We start from the raw sequence: 21,055 nt of genomic DNA on the forward strand, positions 1-21,055 counted from the left end.
AGGCGTATTGGGTTTACCTGTTAGGCCTTCTTGGTGTAAATTAAATAAAAAAATAAAATAAAAAATATAAATTATCTTGCCTATTTCCTGTCAAAACCCCCCCCTTGACGAAATCCTGGCTACGCCACTGATACGAAATACAAAAGGTCTCAATACGTCTCAATTCCAAATAATCAAACTAAAAAAAAAGAAAAAAAAATGAATTTGAAATGTTCTTTGAGAAAGTTGAAAAGTGATTTTTCAACAAGTGACAAAGGTCACATTCTGGCCAGTCAGAAATAGTCATAGGAAATGCGCATATCGGGAAACAATGAAAAGCGTGCTGTTTGGATCGCACCGGCACGGTTCTGGTGACAGTGATAGTAGCAAAGGGGTAGTGGCAAAAGATAGGCGCCTTCAGTCACGTCGCCGTCTCTGCTGTCGCCGGACGCTCGCTGCCGCCCTCTTTCTGCTTCTAACCAGTGCCGGTGAGTACTGACTTCATTCAATGCCCCATATTAATTCAATACCAAACACTAACCAGCTTCGTTCACTTTAGTTCACTTCTGGACAGTTCGCGTTCACTGTCCAGAATGCAATGATTGGAAAACTCTTCCGCGGGCGCGCCAAAACACCCCTCGCCACTAGGACGATTCGCAAATGTTTCGTTTCGAACTCTCTCGTGCACTCGCTGGGATTGCTGGGATTGCTGGGATTGCTGGGATGGGGTTGATTCGGTTTCGCAACACTTCGGTTTTGGTTTCGCAACAGCGCGTCACTACCTACATACATATGTGTATGTTCCTTAATGTTAATCAGCTCTATGTAGAGTCTAAGCTGTTGCTTGTTGACAAGTTTCATGCATTCGCGCTGTCTCTTCCCTCTATGCTTGCGTTCCTTTAATTGCACAATTTGGACATCCTTTAGAATTTCGACATGACATTCACATACATATGCATGTACGTATACATAAAAATGCCTCTCCAGCGAAAATTGTTTGTTTTCTTTTCTTTAAAACTGCAGACGCGTGTGTTCTGATTAATTCTTTGTTGCGAAATTTTACAAAACATACTAGCTGTCCATATGCGCATGTTTAAAAAATAATCGTATTACATGTATGTCAGCACTTTGACGTATTTTTGCATTGCGTGAAATCTGAAGCATGTTTTTGCAAGCTTTTTATTAATTACATATATATATATATATATGTATGTATACAAACGTACATGATTAGTTGTATAACGTTGAATGTTTTGTTTTTAGGTTCGCTCCCGAAAGCGTGTGGCCTTGCAGATCGCCGCTAAATCGACAGACATCGAAGAACATCCTACATACATACATATTGGTGAGACAAACTCTTTTGAGCTCGGATCTCTGGTGGTGGTTCTTCAGAAACGCATTAGACCTTTAAAAAATTGGCGATATACTCATCGTACATATATGTATATGTATGTACGTATTATAGTAACGGTTCCGCGATAAATCACTCACGGACTAAACACTCAACGACTCACTCGCGGACAACTGGCTCACGGCCATTACACTCACGGGAAAAATCGCCCTCGGCGGCTGCACCCCCGGAGACGTCGAATCCTTTGAATCAAAATCGAAAACGGAATTATATATATATATATATATATATATATATATATATATATATATATATATATATATATATATATATATATATATATATATATATATATATATATATATATATATATATATATCATCATTTACTGCCATTCGCCATCCACTGCTGGATGAAGGCCTCTCCAACACGCTTCCACTCGTCTCTGTTTTGCGCAACACTCATCCATCTCATTCCGCACATTTTCCTAATTTCGTTCACCCATCTTCCTTGCGGTCTTCCTTTTACTCTTTTGCCTTCTCTCGGGTACCATTCAAGCACTTCTTTTGTCCACCTTTCGTCCATCCTCCTAGCTACGTGACCCGCCCATTGCCATTTCAATCTCTTCACTCTATCCACTATGTCCACTACCCTTGTCATATTTCTCACCCACGTGTTCCGCTTTCTGTCTTTCCTCGTTATGCCAAGCATACAGCGTTCCATACTTCTTTGAGTGCATTGGATTTTATTTAGCATCTTGGCGTTCAGTGTCCAAGTTTCACATCCATACGTCATCACTGGCAAAACGCATTGATCAAAGATCCTTTTCTTCATGCAGAGTGGCATTTTTGATTTAAAAACAGCATTCATCCGTCCAAATGCACTCCATCCTAATTTCATACGTCTCTTTATCTCTTCATTTTTACTACCAGACATGTCAATTATTTGACCTAAATATAAATAATTATTTACTACTTCTACTGGTTTATCATCTAAGGGGATGCTATCAGGCATGCAATAACTAATGAACATTAGTTTAGTCTTATCTACGTTAATTTTGAATCCTACTTTTCTACTTTCCCTGTCCAGCTGTGTTAGTCTGATAAGTAGGTCAGCTGAATCACGAGCTACTAAAACTATATCGTCTGCGAACCGAAGGTGACTCAAAAAGCGACCATTGATGCTTACTCCGGCTGTATCCCAATCCAAGTTCCTGAAAACTCCCTCAAGCACCGCATTGAATAACTTGGGCGAGATTGTATCTCCTTGTCTTACTCCTTTTCCTATGCTAAATCTATCTGTACCTGAGAAAATTTTAACCGAAGCTGTGGCATTCTTATATATTGCAGCTAACAGTCCCACATAGGGTTCCGGCACTCCCTGTGTTTGTAGAGCGTTAAGTACTGCATTATGACTAACTGTATCGAAGGCTTTCTCATAATCGACGAAACCTAGGCACAATGGCCGTTGATATTCGTTGGCGCGCTCGATTAGTTCGCCAACTACTTGGAGGTGGTCCATTGTGCTGAAATTTGCCCTAAACCCTGCCTGCTCTATAGGTTGGTTCTCGTCGAGGATATTCTTCAGCCTTTCTGTAATAACCTTCGTGAAGAGCTTGTAGACCGCTGAAAGTAAACTAATGGGTCGGTAGTTCTTGATATCGCTTTTGTCTCCTTTTTTGTGTATTAAAATGATAGTTGCGTTATTCCATCCTTCTGGTATAGCTTGGTTCTGGATGCATTTGCTGAAAAGCCTAGCTAAGATATTAATTAGGGGGGGGCCGCCACATTTTAGTAAGTCAATGGGAATATTATCTTCCCCTGGGGTTTTACCGTTTTTTGCAGTTTTTAAGCGCGGCCTCTACTTCGCTAGGCAATACTGCAGGAACCCTTTGGCCGTGTGTCGATTCCGGAGCGGGAAATTGATCGTTGTTGTTCTCGTAAAGTTTTGCATAGAACGTATAAACTCTGTCTATGATCTCTTCTCTATTCCTAATTATTACTCCGCTCTCTGATCTGATTGCGATCATTTGGTTTTTGCCTAAGAAAAGATCTTGTTTGCACTTTTTCAGGCTACGGTTATTCTTAATGGTATTTTCTATTAGCTTGCTGTTAAAATCCCTGACATCCCTGACTATTCTCTTCTTAATTTCCTTATTTACTAGATTGTATTCTTGCTTATTATTATCCCTATCTAACTTCCTTTTATGCTTAATTAGATATATATATATATATATATATATATATATATATATATATATATATATATATATATATATATATATATATATATATATATATATATATAAATATATATGTATATATATATATATATATATATATATATATATATATATATATATATATATATATATATATATATATATATATATATAAATATATATGTATTTATATATATATATATATATATATTTATATATATACATATATAGATTTTAAGTAAAAATAAAAAAAAATTACTTAATTTAATGAACCGGAAGTGGGATTTTTTTCCTCGTAGAAAGGTCAAAAATGTTGTGCACACTACTCTGTCCGCACCCCTGAACGTATTAAGCTGAAAATTTATATTTCTATCCTTTATGTACTAACTTAGAGCTGGTATGGTTTTGGTCAGAATTTGTAAACCGGAAGTAGTATTTTTTTTAAAACAGTATTTCATTATTTTATTTTGACCTGTCAAATTATTCTTATTTTCTTGATATTTAATGAGTATAATACTGATAGTGATTTTTAATAATAAAAAAAAATTTGAACAAAATCTGACAACCGGAAGTAGAACTTTTGTTTTGTGCAATTTTCCATACATTTGCGCTCAATTTGTATCGCTATCATAGTCATCAGTTCAATATCGAATTTTGTTTTGCAACCTTCTTATATTCCTCAGATACATACATAGGTAAAGTCATGGGTTGGTCACACCCAAATTTTTTTTTTCTAATACTATTTTAGTAGGGCATCGACATTTATTTTTAATATCTGTCTTTGATTTGTGAGTGTTTCAATAAATTACATTTTTAATAAGGTGATGAAGTGAAAAAGTCAAAAGCTGCACACACCTTCAAAACGATTTTAATAAGCTACGATTAACTAAAAATTTACATCAAACACAATTTATAGAATCATTAGTATTAATTAAAGAAGATAATAGAAGTGTGTTTCATTCTTATGATTCTCCGTTTTCGATGTGACGTTTACTTAAATTAATCAAAGCATACAAATTTTCATTAGAATAGTTGGATGCATATTCGTAACATACAGAGATATTAAATATTAAATTACGCACACTAGTTCGTCGTCGTCCATCATGATCATTTACTTTTTGCAGTATTTTTCATGAAATTTGAAAAGACCCGTACTTTGCGGCGTCGTTGTGGAACCTACTGGATGAACGAAATATATTTCAAAATGGATTCATTCAAACATCATATGCTATTTACGTTCATGACGCTCATGAATTATTCAAAATAGTATTACAATGTTTTTTTTTATTTTTTTTTTAGATATTTGCAATCGACCCCTCGGTCATAAGCAGATTTTATAACAATTTATTTACTTAAATAGTATTACAATGTTCAATTTTAAAATACATACATACATATATGATTAATATTTACCCTTTCCATTTTATTTTTATATTATAGATTGACAGTATTTTCAGCTGTTTTGTTATTTATTTATTTTCAGATAACTAAGGAGAATTGAAAATGGATTCTTCTCAAAGCCCAGGTCGCGCCTACTGTTATCAGGACATCCCGTCCCGAGAAAGTAGATGTTGGTTGTGCGGCATCTATTTTGAAAGCACAGCTTCGCTCTTTTCCCATATGTATGAAAGGCACAACGATGAACTGTGGTTTCAAAAAATGCCTCAAGGCATAATTTGCGTATCCGTTGGTCTATTTGACACATATTACTTGTGTCCAATATGCATAGCAATATGCAAATCTGAACTTGTAATGCTGAGGCATTTCAGGTCTCATGGCTCCGAATATTTAGATTTTGTAATAAAGCAGCGTGCCAATCGGTCCTAATATGATTTGATGATTTGAAAATTCGTTTTTTTTGTTGGTGTTTCAATCACGAAAGTTATTTTTTTCATTTACATATGTATGTTTGCATATAATGTAATATTGTATGTACATACCTAGATATGGTCTGCGAGTTGCTGGTTGCTGGTTGCTGGTTACCATTCGCACAAATATATTTTGTTCTCAAATAAAAAGAGTGTTTTTATTTATTTCATCATATTTTAATAAACGTTTTGTTATCAATGTGATCACGAGTTTCCAATCAATCAATGAAAATAATGGTCATTTTTTTAAGTTAAGTAAGTATCTGGTGAACCCAAGCTACCTTTTTATTTCAAAAACAATTCAGTTAACCAGTTTTTTGCACAGCTTCAAACATAACACCTAATAATTTTCCCTCAACAAAAATAAGATGTAACATCCGAGTCCAATTACAGATTTTTACAAAGATAATTAAACGAAAAAGATAAATACAAGATAAAAAAATGCAAAAGAAAAGAATAAAAGATATAACATGACAAAATAGCACATTGAATAACTTAACTCAAGTGTTAAAATATTGGAAAAAGGCTATTTTTATTTTTTTATTTATTTTTATTTTACATACATATTTTCACATACATACATACATATATATATATATATATATATATATATATATATATATATATATATATATATATATATATATATATATATATATATAAATATACCAGGAAGGCTTTAGAGGGCTGTACACCCGAAACCTTAATTTTGTTACCGTTCCTTTCTTCGATATATATATTGAGTGTATGTATATATTGAGTGAATGCGACAATATATATCAATATATATATTGAGTGAATGCGACAGTTGCGCTTTGATCAGATAAAACGTGTTTTAAATTGAAAAAATCGAGGGTTCGTATTCTACTATTTTCTCCTCCAAAACTGGACCAATTTTTAAAAAAATTTCATCATCGGTATGAGAAAGATATTTTCTGTGCATCTATCGACGTATTTTTTTAAAAATCGACCGTGAAATAACCACGATAGACTCTTTTCGTGGGTGTAAAAAAGAGGCGATTTTATAGATGTTTGGCGGCTCCTAGCTCCTATAAAAAATAATTAATTAAAAAAATAAAACAATAGATGCACCCCATTGGTGGATATCCATAACATATTAAAAAATAATTTCTCTAGTGCCATAATTGAGGGAGGGAGAAGTAAAGTACGTTTGTATGGACAAGGCGCTGCTGTCCAGCCCTCTTAACAGGTAAACCCCAAATGCGCCTTCCTGGTCCACATAATTATTACATAGATACATGTAAATCTAAATATCTGACATCTATGGTCAGTATACATATATTACAAACATCGTATTAATACGATAAATAACGATGAATAACTTTCATGTAACAATACGATTTTTTTTTTATATTCGATAAACAACCACAGAGACATCTATGGTGAGCAATATGGCGAAAACTAAGATATAACAATAACTAAAGGTTCGCAACAGAAAATTGGAAAGGAGACGCAAATTTTACAGGAATCGTTTCAATGAAAGGTCTGGCCAGCAAACTTTCGATTTTCGATCTTTGCCTTCCGATATTTGCGATTTTGTCGTTTAACATTCTGTCTCGTCACGTAGACCCGTATATTTTACATACATATATACAAACTTATACCAGGAAGGCTTAACAGATAAACCCCAAATGCGCCTTCCTGGTTCACATATTGATTAATACATGTAAATCTGAACAATATCCGACATCTATGGTCAGATATTACAAACATCGTACGATAAATAACAATGAATAACTTATTCATGTAACAATACTCCACAATCATCCATAGAAGACATCTATGGAGAAACCTAGAGATAATATTAACTCTAGGTTTCTTGCAACAGAAAATTGGATAATAATGCCAATTTCACAGGAATCGTTTCAAATCAGAAAAATTGGCAAATTCTGATAAGAAACGATCGACCTAGACAAATCAAGGTCTGGCCAACAACGAGACTTAACGGGGAATCGAACTCGGAACATCAAGTACGAAATATCATTCATCATTCACCACTAGACCACGCTGCTGGTTAAATATTATTAAATAGAATAGAAGAAGAAATGGATCAATCGGTCAAGATCCTCTTGATGTTAGTCCTGAATTGATGTAGGGAAAATAGCGAACAGATCAACCTCATTCAGCTCCCCGTTAAACATACGATAAACACGCTGCAGATAAGAATATTTTTGGGAATTAGTATTGAAAGGATTATGTGAAAAGAGTACAACGTGTCTAGAATACCTAACTGAGATCCTGAAATCAACCTTATTCAGTAAATCAGAACAATCAAGGAAACCATTTATGAGCTTAAAGCAGAATGTAGCATCAGTAAGTCGTCGCCTGACAGAAAGATTGTTAAAAGATAGGATTTTTAAAATATCGGGAACAGTAGAATAGATACGTATAGGTAGGAAAAAGGTAGTGTAAGGATTTAATAAATTTAAGTTGGACTTTCTCAATACAATTAATATGGGATAAATAAAAAGGTGACCAGAAATTCAAGGTGAGACCTGACAAAGGAAAAATAAAGTTGTTTAAGTATGTACATAAGGATCATTTCGTTGAGCGGAGTCGGAATCCAAGAGATTTAAATGCTTTGTGGGTAGTGAAGGAAATATGTTGAAAGAAATCGAGTTTATTATCGAGTATTACACCAAGATCCTTAATAGAAGATTATATTAAGATGTTTAGAATTGAATGGTTTAATTGATAGTGATTGGTGATAATTGACTTATTTCTAGTGAAATTTAAAATAGAGCATTTTTCTAGATTAATTAACAGGTCATTGTTCAAACAATATATAGAAAATCTATCAAGATCTTCTTGCAGCTTATGACTACAGGTAGGATAGTCACAGTGCTATCCATTGTTCCATTGTTGTAAATCCTTTGTAAAAAAGGTTCGGCAAACCTTTAACAATGCATTTACAACCTTTGAACAATACGCGGCACCTTCTGGGTCCGGTGACTACTTATGACAATCGTCATAACGCGATTATGTTTTAATCACGTTCATCAGATTAAATCCTCGTTCACATCTACTTCATATTTAGCGTATTCAAAATCTTCAGCTCTGCTTCTTCGCGAAACCGCATTTCTATATGACCACAGAGCAATTGAATAAATCTCATGATTGCAGTTGTATTTACATTGCTGCTATTTAATGATAAGATGTTTTTACATCTTCACTCAAATAAACTATCTCACTTAAATTTTGAGAGAGAGGTTTATTGATTTTTGCTTTTGTAAATTGCTCCATTGAAAATATGCTTGCACATTGATGCTAGATCAACCAAACATCATTCAAAATTTTAAGAATTTAATTCTTAAACCTACCCGGAAGCATTAGTCAATTGTTGTTTAGAAACAGGACACTTGTTTTCAAATGGCCAAAGCAATCAAAGTTGCACAAAGCACAGAGTTGAAGGGTTGAATGACTTTCAAGGTTCCATTTAGTTCGGCAAAAAATAAATACCTTTTTGGAAAAACGGCCAAGTTCATCTTTCGCACGTGCACAGTCCGCCGAACATTCAAGTTCTCGGAAAAGTTGACTTTTATCACTTCACTTCATCAGGATAAGTGACGATGACCTAGTGTTCGGACTGATTTTTTTCTAAATTTCTAAATTTCATATTAGGTATATCAATGATGACGTAAGCGAAGAATATTTTCAATTGGAATTGATCTATCCGATCTTCAAGCAAAGGATGCGGCTTGAAGATCGATCGATCGAAGAAAAAATTAAACTTTAATTCAATTTTTTTGTTAAATTGAATTCATATTATCAGATTATCCACAAATAAAAGCATTTGCTAGACAAAATATTGAATTTTTGCTAACACGTACATACCTACATATGCGAATAGACTTTTTCCGAAATTAAAATGATTAAAACGATTATATACATACATATGTATGTATATCAACATTTAGAATGTTTTTCACAAAAACGTCAAATTTCAAACTACATATGTAGATATTAAAAAATGAGTTCTTCAATACAAGCAAGCGCAACATCTAAATAAAATCTACGCACGTGGTCCATCAATATTATAAGTATACATATGTATGTAGAAAAATAATACCTATTTTATAAAATTATGTTTTCCTTTTCAAAATCGATCAAATCGATATAAAATTATTTGATAATAACGTAATATAGTATTTTTACGTATACCAAAAAGAGCCACCGAGTAATTGCGATCGGATTAGGCCGGGTAGCGTCCTGAGAGACCGTGTGACCGGTGTAAGTGGTTTTAAGGATTAGCGACAAGCTAAGTGCATGTAGGCTAAACAATGGCGACCGAGTTGGCTGGTATTGGTCCTTTCGCAGAATTGACCTGTACCGTGTCGTGGGAATGTCGTGGGAAGACATATCCGTACGTGACCATAACAATACGTAAACAAATAAGACGTCGAAGAAGTCCTGAGAGATCTATCCCTTATAAGGCGATACTTAGGCGATATCATGTCATTCTGGACTGAGCACTGCCAGTGCGTGTATCTCCTTAATCATCAATAAATGCTGTGAAACGACTGTTGGCCTTTTACTTGGATCCTCCACCCACCCCTACGCAACAGTATTTAGTAAATAGTAGAAAAGAAAAACAATGTTTAAGGAACATTGATACTGGGTTGAAAAGCCGTCGATACTGGCATTTAAAGTATGACTTTTTTTTTTGACCTCAGCAATGTTAAAAACATCCCACGTAAGATTTTTTAATATGAAATTACCCCATTTACATGAAAAGGGTGAATAAACAACAATAAACTACTAAAGGGTGGGTGTGTAAATTGGAAAAAAAACTTTCGAAAATCAGTAAAAATCATAATTTTCACCAAGTTTCAATAGGCTGGCGGCAGTATACATATGTAAGTAACTTTTATAAAATTTTCATATTATTTATAACGGATTTTCTATGATGCAGAACGTCTTTTCCAACATAAAGTGTTTCCAAATTTAAAAATTCGCAGTTTTCGATGTACACATTAGGCATAATAATAAATTCCTTATGCAAAATAATTGCACATGTGCAAATTTGTCTAAACTGGATTCCAATAAGATTTTTTTACCATCATACATTTTGAAATTGAAAACTAAAAACGGCCCATCTCCCAAAAGATTAGGGACCCCTGAATAAAACATTTTTTTTATGTCAGACAGCGTTTGAAAAAATGTCCTTTGACCTCACGTGTTCGAGTGAGATCGCGTGTGAGGAAGATAACCGATCTCAGTTAACGTTTTGTCACTTACATATGTATGTACATATGTACTAGCTAATTACTGCCGATGAAGTACATATGTATATATGTACGTAGCTGACAAACTCTACGAGTTTTAAACAATCTGATTTAAGGTACCAAAAATACCATTATTTTACAAGGTAATCGTAAAATTCCACCAGTACAGGAAAAATTATATCTATACGGCTAAGAATCATAATGTATAAATATATTTTTCTGTGGGGTTTGGTGCAAACGATCGAAAAGCGCCAGACAGATTGAACCACAGATTAACTGGATGGCTACTTTAAACGCAATTCTCGACTTCACGAATGAAAAATTGCACATCAGATGACGAGTAACCTTTCGATGTGCACAGATGCAATTGTTAAAATGGTAATTATTAAAATTGAGTTGGATCTTTCTGGCGAGTTTTTAATAATTTAATAAGGAAAAATTCGGAACTAAAGTATCAGAAGCACAGAACGTATGGTCTGTGAACGGTCTGTGAAAGAGATGGCCGTATACGTAATGCCTGGAGCGCATCCTCGGCTTACGGAAAATCTGTGAACGAGTTGTCAGGTAACCATGCTGTTGGTCAGACCTGGATTTGTGACTTCAGGTTGTTGATCGTTTCCTATCAGAGTTTGCCAATTTTCTATGATTTCATTGTTGAAACGGTTCCCGGAAAAAATTGGCTAAAAATCCTTCCTATACAATATAAGCCACCTATAATTTGTGATTGATTAATGTGCAATAAATAAGTTTGTGTACAATCTCATTGATACAAATGACTTATATAAAAATGCTGCATATATTCATAACAAACGGAACGATTTTGCAAATATGTACGTATATGAATCTTTATGTAGAAAGGGCAGTGTTGTGCGATAAGCCGTTACATTGTTTATCTTGTGTATCATGTATCTGTTTATTTGTGTGTCGGTTACAATATTGTAAACAATCAATTCTATATTTTCAGGCATTCCGGATGAACGTGGTCTTCGACCGTTATGCTGGAAATTACTCCTGTCGTATTTGCCTTTAGATGTCGCATCTCGAGTCGGCACTCTCAAAACCAAACGAACTCTCTACAAACAATTCATTGGTATACAAAAAATAATTGTAAATATTATATATTAATTCATTACGCGTTCACGCCTTTATGTGTGTTCATGCGTTGTTGTTTATATACAGTTTTTTTTTATTGCAAACCTCCTTTACGTTTCACTTACGATTACAATTCAGGAAAAAATGATTGCCTCTTATCCGATCGTTTGCATACTTTGCCATATTGCTCATTTTGGTCATCAATATAAGTAAATGGATCCTCCGCCATTACGATAGAGATATCAAATATCGTTTAAGACGCGTTCGAAGTTTGCAAATTTGAAATCTGAGCGACGTCTATGTAGTCTTTAGTTTTGTACATAGATGGCGGTAGTAAAATAAGATTATTATATAGAGCAGTGATGTGCGGTTGTTCTTGTGCAATATTGCTGGACAACCGTCTCGTTCTCCGACGGAACGGTCTCTCAGGCTGTATTCGGTGGGGGGAAACCTTATGTTGAGGGCTTTAGGGGTCGAATTCTTTGACCTTTAAAGTGGGCTTGAATTATATATGAAATTTTAAATTTCATTCTCCTTTCACTTCTAGCTCAGAAGGTTCTTTTTTGGTATTTTGAAACATATAGTCGTTTAAATTAAATCTTGACACAGTGTTCTCTTCTGTATTCTTCTTGTTTTTAATCTATTTTTATTTATATAAAATCAATCTCACTGTATCCTTTCAGGTTCCGCGACAAATCGCTCACGGACATTACACTCACAGATAAATGGCTGACGCGACATTACGCAAGAATTATTCCTAAACTCAATTAAACGCACCGTGGCGAATCAACACACTATCCTATCACAGATACATAAATAAAATGGGTCTACCTCACGGGCCGGAATGTGAAATTACCGAAAACGTAAATATCGGAAGGCAAAGATCGAAAATCAAAAGATCTTAAGTCGAAAGATCAAAAAAAAAGGCGCATGGTAAACAGCACATACTCACTTAATTTGCGCGAGCAGGATACAACAGGAACAAGAGGAACAGTCTTTCCTCCCGTATTAATGTGCGCGCGCAGAATACGGGAGGAAAAGCCTGTTCCTCTTGTTCCTGTTGTATCCTGCTCGCGCAAATTAATTGAGTATGTACCGTTTACCATGCACCCTTTTTTTTTTGATCTTTCGGCTTATAATAATGATAGTGACTTTAAGTAATAAAAAAAAATTGAACCAAATCCGACAACCGGAAGTAGAACTTTTGTCTTGTGCAAGTTTCCATACATCTGCGCTCAATTTGTATCAAAAATGCTGTTATAGCTATTAGTATTTCATAATGCTGCCGGTATGTGTGAATGTGTCTGTACGGTTCAATATCGAATTTTGTTTTGTGACCTTCTTATATTCCTCAAATTCATAGATAAAGTCATGGGTCAATCACATCCGAATTTTTTGTACATATATATAATTAATAATTGTTAATTAGGTATTACGCATTAAAATCCGATATCTAGGCAAGTGTTCGCAGGTGAGCGATTTGTCGTGTAAGCAATTTGCCTTTTAATGTCGTTTAATGACCCTTTAAAAATGTATTAAAATAATCTTGCCCTGTTCTCTTCGTGTATAATAATAAATAATAAAATCAATGAATATATGTAGGAAGCCGTCTCATGCAACGTTTAGGCAAAATTTAAAAGTGCTTTGTTTGTGGAAATAATTAGGAATCGCTAGTATATATGTATTATGATACGTTTCCTTATCTACATATGTATGTATATTGTTGAGGTCTGAAATAAGTACATATGTATGTAAGTAATTTGTTTTCATGATGACACATTTCAGATGAAATCATAGTATCGCCGGGCGGGGAGAATGATCACCCGCTCAACGTCAGCCCCGACAGTTCGTGGTCGACCTATTTTAAGGATAACGAAGTGCTACTTCAGATCGATAAGGACGTTCGCCGACTGTGTCCCGACATCTCGTTTTTCCAAACGGCGACGGAATTTCCCTGCGATCAGGTAGTTATGTCTAGTCGAGTGTCAGCGGTTTGGATCGTATCGCTTTATAAATGAGTAATTAATTGTTCAGACGAAAGGTTTGTTTTGTGATCGATGTGTGCATAGTGTTTTCTATTAGGATTGCTTTGCGAAATGTTTTTGCGAGCGCGATTTGTTCATTATATGTATTGTTATTATGTATGCAGCATGTCTTTCGTGTAGTTGATTTGCCGTTGAATTGAAAAATTTGTGCTTTGCAGGTTGTCAACAGCAGCGGCGTGAAGCGACTTCATAAAAGAGTGGAACATTCTGCCTTATTTTACAGCGATGTAGAAAGGAAAGGCTTAGGCCCATTTAAAGTGAGTGTTCATTATAAAGTACATATAATATGTAAAGTAAAATATTCAGCTACTTTGAGAGTATTAGTCTATCTACATACATATATCTAATATATAAAAGAGACTTTGTATGTAGTATGTATGTGGTGGAGAATCCTGACAGATGACGCTATTCAGGATCACGGTTGGGATGTGGCGGTTGAGGTGAAGATCAAACACGTGCGTTTTCAGTCATGTTGTTTTAGCGACCAACCGCGCGGAGCACAGGTCCAACTGCGACTAACCGTTATATATCTGCCCCTTATCACAATCAAACAAACATAGCCCATACATCAGCCTTTCGTTCAATTCCAACCCTACATGTATGTAACGGTTCGGTGATTACTGTTCACAAAGTCACTAAAATCTGTGTAACGGAACATCTGGCAGACGAAAAGTCCATCATACTAAAGAGAACTTGAGTGCCAAATATTGCGTATTCGTGATTTTAATGGCAAAATTGTCTTTGTGACCACCGCAATGTGAGGCGCCGATGGCGAATCCCTAGGGGGTGCAGCCTTGGGGGCGCAGGCGCCGGATTCTGCTATACATATAATTTCGAAAGAGACTTACTATATATGTTTGTTTGTTCGTGACAGTCAATTTAATAAAAAAAACAAATTATTATTCAAATAATTTTAATAAAATATTTACTATTAGATTAGTCATGTTTAAGCGGTTTATATTACAAATACCGAGCGAAGCCGGGTAATACAGCTAGTATACATATATTGTCTGTCTATATATGTATGTATATAAGATTGTCCTATACCATTCAACCGATTGCAATGAAACTTCTTCTTCTTCTTCATCTAATGCCGAATCCGTATTCAGACGTAGGCGACTACCATGGGCAGACATCGTTTATGGCCCGTGCGAATTCTTCCCTATCATGGGCAAGCCGAAATAGCTTTTCGAGACCGAGTCCCATCCATGACCTGATGTTCCGGAGCCAAGAGAGCTTCTTTCTCCCAAGCCACCGTTTGCCTTCTATTTTCCCTTCTATGATTGTTTGTAGAAGGCGATATTTGGGGCCGCGAATAATATGGCCAAAGTATTCCATCTTACGGCGCTTCACCGTGTCAAGAAGCTCTCTCTTTTTATGAAGAAGCTGGAGGACTGTTTAGTTTCTTACATGCTCCTTCCACGAGATCTTTAGCATCCTCCGGTAACACCACATTTCAAAGGACTCTATCCTGTTCATGGATGCCACTAACAGTGTCCACGTTTCTCATTCGTACAGCAACACCGACCAAACATAGGAGTGCAGGACTCTTAAACGCAATTTCATAGACAACCTTCGACAACATAAAACATTTTTCATGCTGCCGAAGGCATTTCTTGCTATTTCGATCCTTCTTCTTATCTCCATTTCGGAACTGACGTCCGTATTGATCATTGCTCCTAGGTATTTGTATTGTATTGTTCGATCCGTCTTTTCTTTACATATTACCATTGATTTTGTCTTGTTGATATTAATAGACAGACCCCATTTTTGACATGAATGATCAACTGCGATCAATAACGATTGTAGGTCTTCGGCACTCTCAGTCAATATTGCCGTATCATCAGCGAAATGGATATTATTTGTAATTTCGCCACCTATTTTTACTCCTATTCGACTATCGACTGCCTGGTTGAACACCATTTCCGAATACAGATTGAAGAGCATGGGCGACAATACACATCCCTGCCGTACCCCTCGACTAATTTCTACTTTTTCGGTTTCCAAGTCTTCAACCTTCACGACAGCAGATTGGTTCCAATATAGGTTCTTCAAAAGGGCGATATCCTTTGCATCTATGTATACCGGTTTGGTTTAGTGCATGGATTAATTTATCAAATGCTTTTTCAAAGTCGATGAAACAGACGTATGAAACTTACATGAGTTATTGTGTGTATGCCCATATATATCAGCGGCATATATGTATCAGCGGCCAGTAAGCGTTGTGCACCCAACATGATACAAATCTGAGTCATCGGCCGCCATAGTGTCAACATTTATTTCGCAAATTTTTATCATGTTAGGTTCACAACGCTTACTGACCGCTAACACATATATGATTCACGACTGCGCGAACTGTTTCAGTCCGCTGATAAACGTGATACAAACATATGTGTATCAGCAGACGGAAACATTTCACGCAGTCGTGAATCATATATGTATTAGCGGCCAGTAAGCATTGTGCACGCAACATGATACAAATATAAGTCAGCAGCCTTCTTAGTGCTAATTATTATTTTTTTTTATACCACTTATGTATGTTCTCATGTGAAAATTTATTCTATTCAACAGATAAGTAGAGAAAGAGGGGGTTACAGTAGCAACGGTAGTTATGAATCAATGAGCGAAGGAAACGAAGCTCATTGGGAAGTCGTCGAAAGAATTCTATTTATATATGCCAAGCTGAATCCTGGTCAAGGTTATGTGCAGGGAATGAACGAAATAGTCGGTCCAATATATCACACCTTCGCTACAGATCCCGATATTGCCTATAGAGGTAAATATTACATTACATTTTCTACCGTTACAGAATGAAAGTTCATCCTTTTGTTTTGTTCCTCATCACCTGATCCTTTTACTTGCTCCGACTTCTCGTTCACGCAATCTTCTTTTGACACCTTCTCAAACTGAATCTTTTAAATTTAACAAAGTGTTTTTCACCGTTTGTAATTGTATTTTTAGAATATGCCGAGGCTGACTGTTTTTTCTGTTTCACAAATCTCATGAGCGAAATACGGGATTTCTTCATTAAAAGTCTGGATGAAAGTGAAGGAGGAGTCAACCATCTCATTCAAAAATTCGATCAGGCGATACGTTTACATGATTCCAATGTGCTCGCCTGGTGGAACTCGATCTGAAGCCACAATACTACAGTTTTCGGTAATCTTATTATACATATGTGCATACGTTTTAAGTTTAATGTGTGTGTATGTATAAGAGTGATTTGAAAAGCTAGTAAAACTCTTTTTATTTCATTGCGTTTTGCTAATATTTCGATTTTGGGAACGAGAAGAAGTCACACGGGTCAAGTTGAAGGAATATGTCGGATTAGAAACCAATTTGAAGCTCAATTCATTCAATGCTTTCGTTACTATGAGGACGGAGCATTGTCCTTGTCTCTCATTGGCCAGTTTTATCAATTTTTCCTTAAATTCATCTTTGAAACGGACCAGTAGTTTATAAGTTTTTACGTCTTATTTTTGTTCAGAGAAAATTATTAGGTGGTATGTTTGAAGTTGTGCAAACAACTGATTAACTGAATTGTTTTTGAAATAAATAAAAAGTAGCTTGGGTTCACCGGATACATATTTAACAAAAAAAATGACCATTATTTTCATTGATTGATTGGAAACTCATGATATTAATAACAAAATGTTTATTAAAATAAGATGAAATAAATAAAAACACTCTTTTTATATAAGAACTAAATATATTTCTGACATAATTAACAATGACATTATATTTACAAATACATATTAAATGAAAAGAAATTTAAACATAGTAAATTACGATTAAACACGAAATAATAATTACAATAATCTCACATAATATAATTAAAACACAATACTGAATATATCATGTCAGTGCCTTACCGGCTGACTACAGAAATCTATGTGCTAATGGTAACCAGTAACCCGCAGACCATATCTCGGTCAGGTATTCAAAATACACACCAGTTATTTTAACATTAACTGGTTCAATAATTACAACTAGGCTTTACTTTATAACACAATAATTACAAAGAGTACGTATAGGTATGTACATACAATATTACATTATATGTATGCACACTAGGGCTTCTGGACTCGACCCGACCCGAACCCGAACCCGTCGGGTAATGGACCTAAAACCCGGACCCGTGACTCGGGACTAAAAACCATCGGGTCCAGGTAATCAGAAATAGTTTTTTTTTAAATCAAAATGCGTTATAAAATTTAATTTTTTAACAAAATATAGGCGAAAAACAGAAATGGAATAAGCAATTCGAAATATTTTAACTTTAAATTTTCGTGCCTTTTAAAGTACATACATATTTAAAACGTTATTTTCGTAAGCAAATAATTTCTTCTCAGAATACCGCTAAGGATAATAAAATTCAATGGGGCATATATGGATGCACGTCCGTCTTCCGAAATACAATGCCGAAAAACCGGAGAGTGGTGAATTTGAACTGTTCGGAAATTTAAAACAAGAGTTTGTACTTTTTAAAAATACGAAAAAGCGAACAATTAATCTGGAGAGGCTCCATGATGCTCATTGCACAATAAAACCTACATCAACAGACAACGAAAGGACATTCTCGGTGTCAGTAAATTTTTGCACTAAAATTAGATCGGCATTGGGGGATAAATCCCTCAATGCGTTAGTATTCCTTAAATATTACTATATAAGAACTAGTGTTAAAAAATAAAATAGTTATTTAATGTTTTTTGTAATTATTTTTATATTTTATGAAATTCTTATTAAAAATTAAAAAAATTGTAATTTTATTATAATTGTTATTTTTTACAACAACAACAATAACCACTGTGAAATGGCGAGTTTCTTTAAGGCGTCACAACGACTGTGATAAATAAAAAATAATCTGAAATGAAAAAAAAATCAGTGAAAACAAATCATAAGCTGAAAATAAATCAATAAGATTCAAAACCAGTCACAAATTAACAATAAATTATAAGTAATATATAATAAAATAAATTCAATAATCAATAAGAAGTACAATCAATAACAAAACATTGATTGATTGTAAATCGCAAATCATAAATTCAACTCACAAAATTAATCATAAATTAAGTAATTAACAATTGTATAAAACAAAATATACCAATTCATTAGAAATAATAGTCAACAGATCAAGACGTCACATTTAAAAATCGGATAGCACTATACTGACTATATATCGAATGTTTTAATACATTTTATTTTGGACCCGGACTCGTCGGGTATCTAAAATATTGGACCCGGACCCAACGGGTTTTCAGAAACCCTAATGCACACATATGTAAATGGAAAGATAACATTCGTGATTTTCAAATCATAATTTGGAACGATTGGCACGCTGCTTTTTTATAAAATATAAATATGCAGACCCATGAGACCTAATTAATTGTATGCAAATTAAGGTGGATGCTAGTTTAAAATGTTCTCTTACGAGAACATCTTCTTAACAATCTTCTAAATGAAAAAGGGTCAATTTGGAATGAAAAACTTGTATCATGGTATTGTAAAGTGAATGAATATCGATATTACACAAGATTATAGCCAATTCAATTCAATTATTTATGCTGTTATTGTTATCTATTTTATCGAGTCAATGCAAATCTTAATATGGGAAATGTATTTATCGGGGCTTTAACATTAAGGAAATGTATATTAGGAGTTTGATAATGTTATTGATGATGCCTACAAAAGATTGGAAGAGATGAATCATTTGACACTTTCGAAATACACCGATATTCACAGAATCACTGGAAATATTTCAACAACTGTGAAAAGAATGGATAAAATATACGTTTCTTTGTTGAAATTTAGTTTAATTTCTTTGTGATATTCCAGATCAATCGCTTGCCACACATATTTATAAAATTGAAGGAATTGAACAAGCTGTGTTGAAATTGGAGAAAATGGCGCATGCAATTGATGCATATTCAAAAAAACTGGAAGCCAAAGCTGAATACTTAACCAAACGTTGAATTCTTTAATATGGTTTTAAGAAGTAGATTTATGAATATGTACATATATATAATGTATTAAAGCTAGGACTGATTAACTGTTGATTGATTGATTATTTTTATTAGACGGCGTTGGTTGTTTTATCATATATTATATAATACATTCCTCGTCAGTTTTATTTTTAAGTAAATTAAATTATGTGGATGTCTTAGCAAGTCAGTTAAGATTATATGTTGTTTTTGTTTTTAATATATGTACATATGTATTTTATACATTGCATTTTAATTATTAAAAATACAGAATAATGGTTATGTTTATGTTTAAAGATAAAGTTGTATGTCGAGCACACAATTTTATAACGTCTATACAACTATTGTAGTTTTTGTTCAAAATAAACTTACTACAATCTGATTTAAAGATTTTTATTAAAAAAATTGGATTGCTCTTTTGTATAATAGTTCAAAATTTACAATTTTTTTTTGCCTATACATATTTGTTTGTGACAAAAACAGGATGAACTGTAAATAGTTTTCATGAAATAAAGAAATTGAAGCCGAGCTAGTCTTAAAATGTGTACATATTTTTTGCAATGTCAAATAATTCCACATAAATTTACCTACATATGTATATATGTATGTATGTATATAATAAATAAAAATGGAAATGTAAAACAAAAATCCTGTTTTAAGCCAACAGTGTTACCATTAAAAGGAAAACAATAAACGTAAAAACATACATAATATTAAACAAGTTATGCATTTAAATATTACTACTCATTTTAATTCAAGTTTCATTTTCATTATTAAACATTAAAACCACTCAGTAAATGCATCGGTGCAATTAGCATATAAAAATTGGAACGTTTCTTTGAAATGGATCCAATAATCGTCCACGAGCTCTATCGGGGCTGTATTCTAGCACCGACAAGTCATTACCTTCTGAAATAAATATGTATTAAATATTAATCACTTGCATACAAAAAAAACACACACACACACAATAATGGTTGTTACAAAATCAAAATCAACTCACCGACGCAAACAATTTTATCATTGTGGACAATAGCCTTATGCCCATACCGTGCTTCAGGAAGACTAGCAACATACGTCCAGGTTTGAGCCTCCGGGTCATACCGTTCTACCGAGTCGAGTGTACTATTGCTATTGGTTATAATATCATAATTACCACCAATTGCATAGATATAACCTCCCAATGCAACAGCCTACAAAGTGAAACAGACTGAATATAACGATATATACAATAATTTTTAGCGCAATATTCAAAATTCAATTTTGCTCAAT

The 21,055-nt window shown here is 34.2% G+C and overlaps 1 protein-coding gene across 1 annotated transcript in view; it reads left to right on the plus strand.

The window, feature by feature from the left end:
- The window catches only part of LOC143922476 (TBC1 domain family member 13-like), a 54,803-nt gene extending 34,269 nt beyond the window's left edge, over window positions 1-20,534 (plus strand). Inside the window, exons 3-8 of the mRNA XM_077445727.1 lie at window positions 11,630-11,755; window positions 13,543-13,721; window positions 13,961-14,059; window positions 16,374-16,578; window positions 16,764-16,961; window positions 19,638-20,534. Coding sequence (XP_077301853.1) covers window positions 11,630-11,755; window positions 13,543-13,721; window positions 13,961-14,059; window positions 16,374-16,578; window positions 16,764-16,939 — 785 coding nt within the window. The 3' untranslated portion in view covers window positions 16,940-16,961; window positions 19,638-20,534. The remainder of the gene's footprint in view (window positions 1-11,629; window positions 11,756-13,542; window positions 13,722-13,960; window positions 14,060-16,373; window positions 16,579-16,763; window positions 16,962-19,637) is intronic.
- The last annotated feature ends 521 nt before the right edge of the window (window positions 20,535-21,055 follow it).

This window comes from Arctopsyche grandis, chromosome 2 (genome assembly GCF_051622035.1).
Source record: "Arctopsyche grandis isolate Sample6627 chromosome 2, ASM5162203v2, whole genome shotgun sequence".
Taxonomy (NCBI): Eukaryota; Metazoa; Arthropoda; class Insecta; order Trichoptera; family Hydropsychidae; genus Arctopsyche; species Arctopsyche grandis.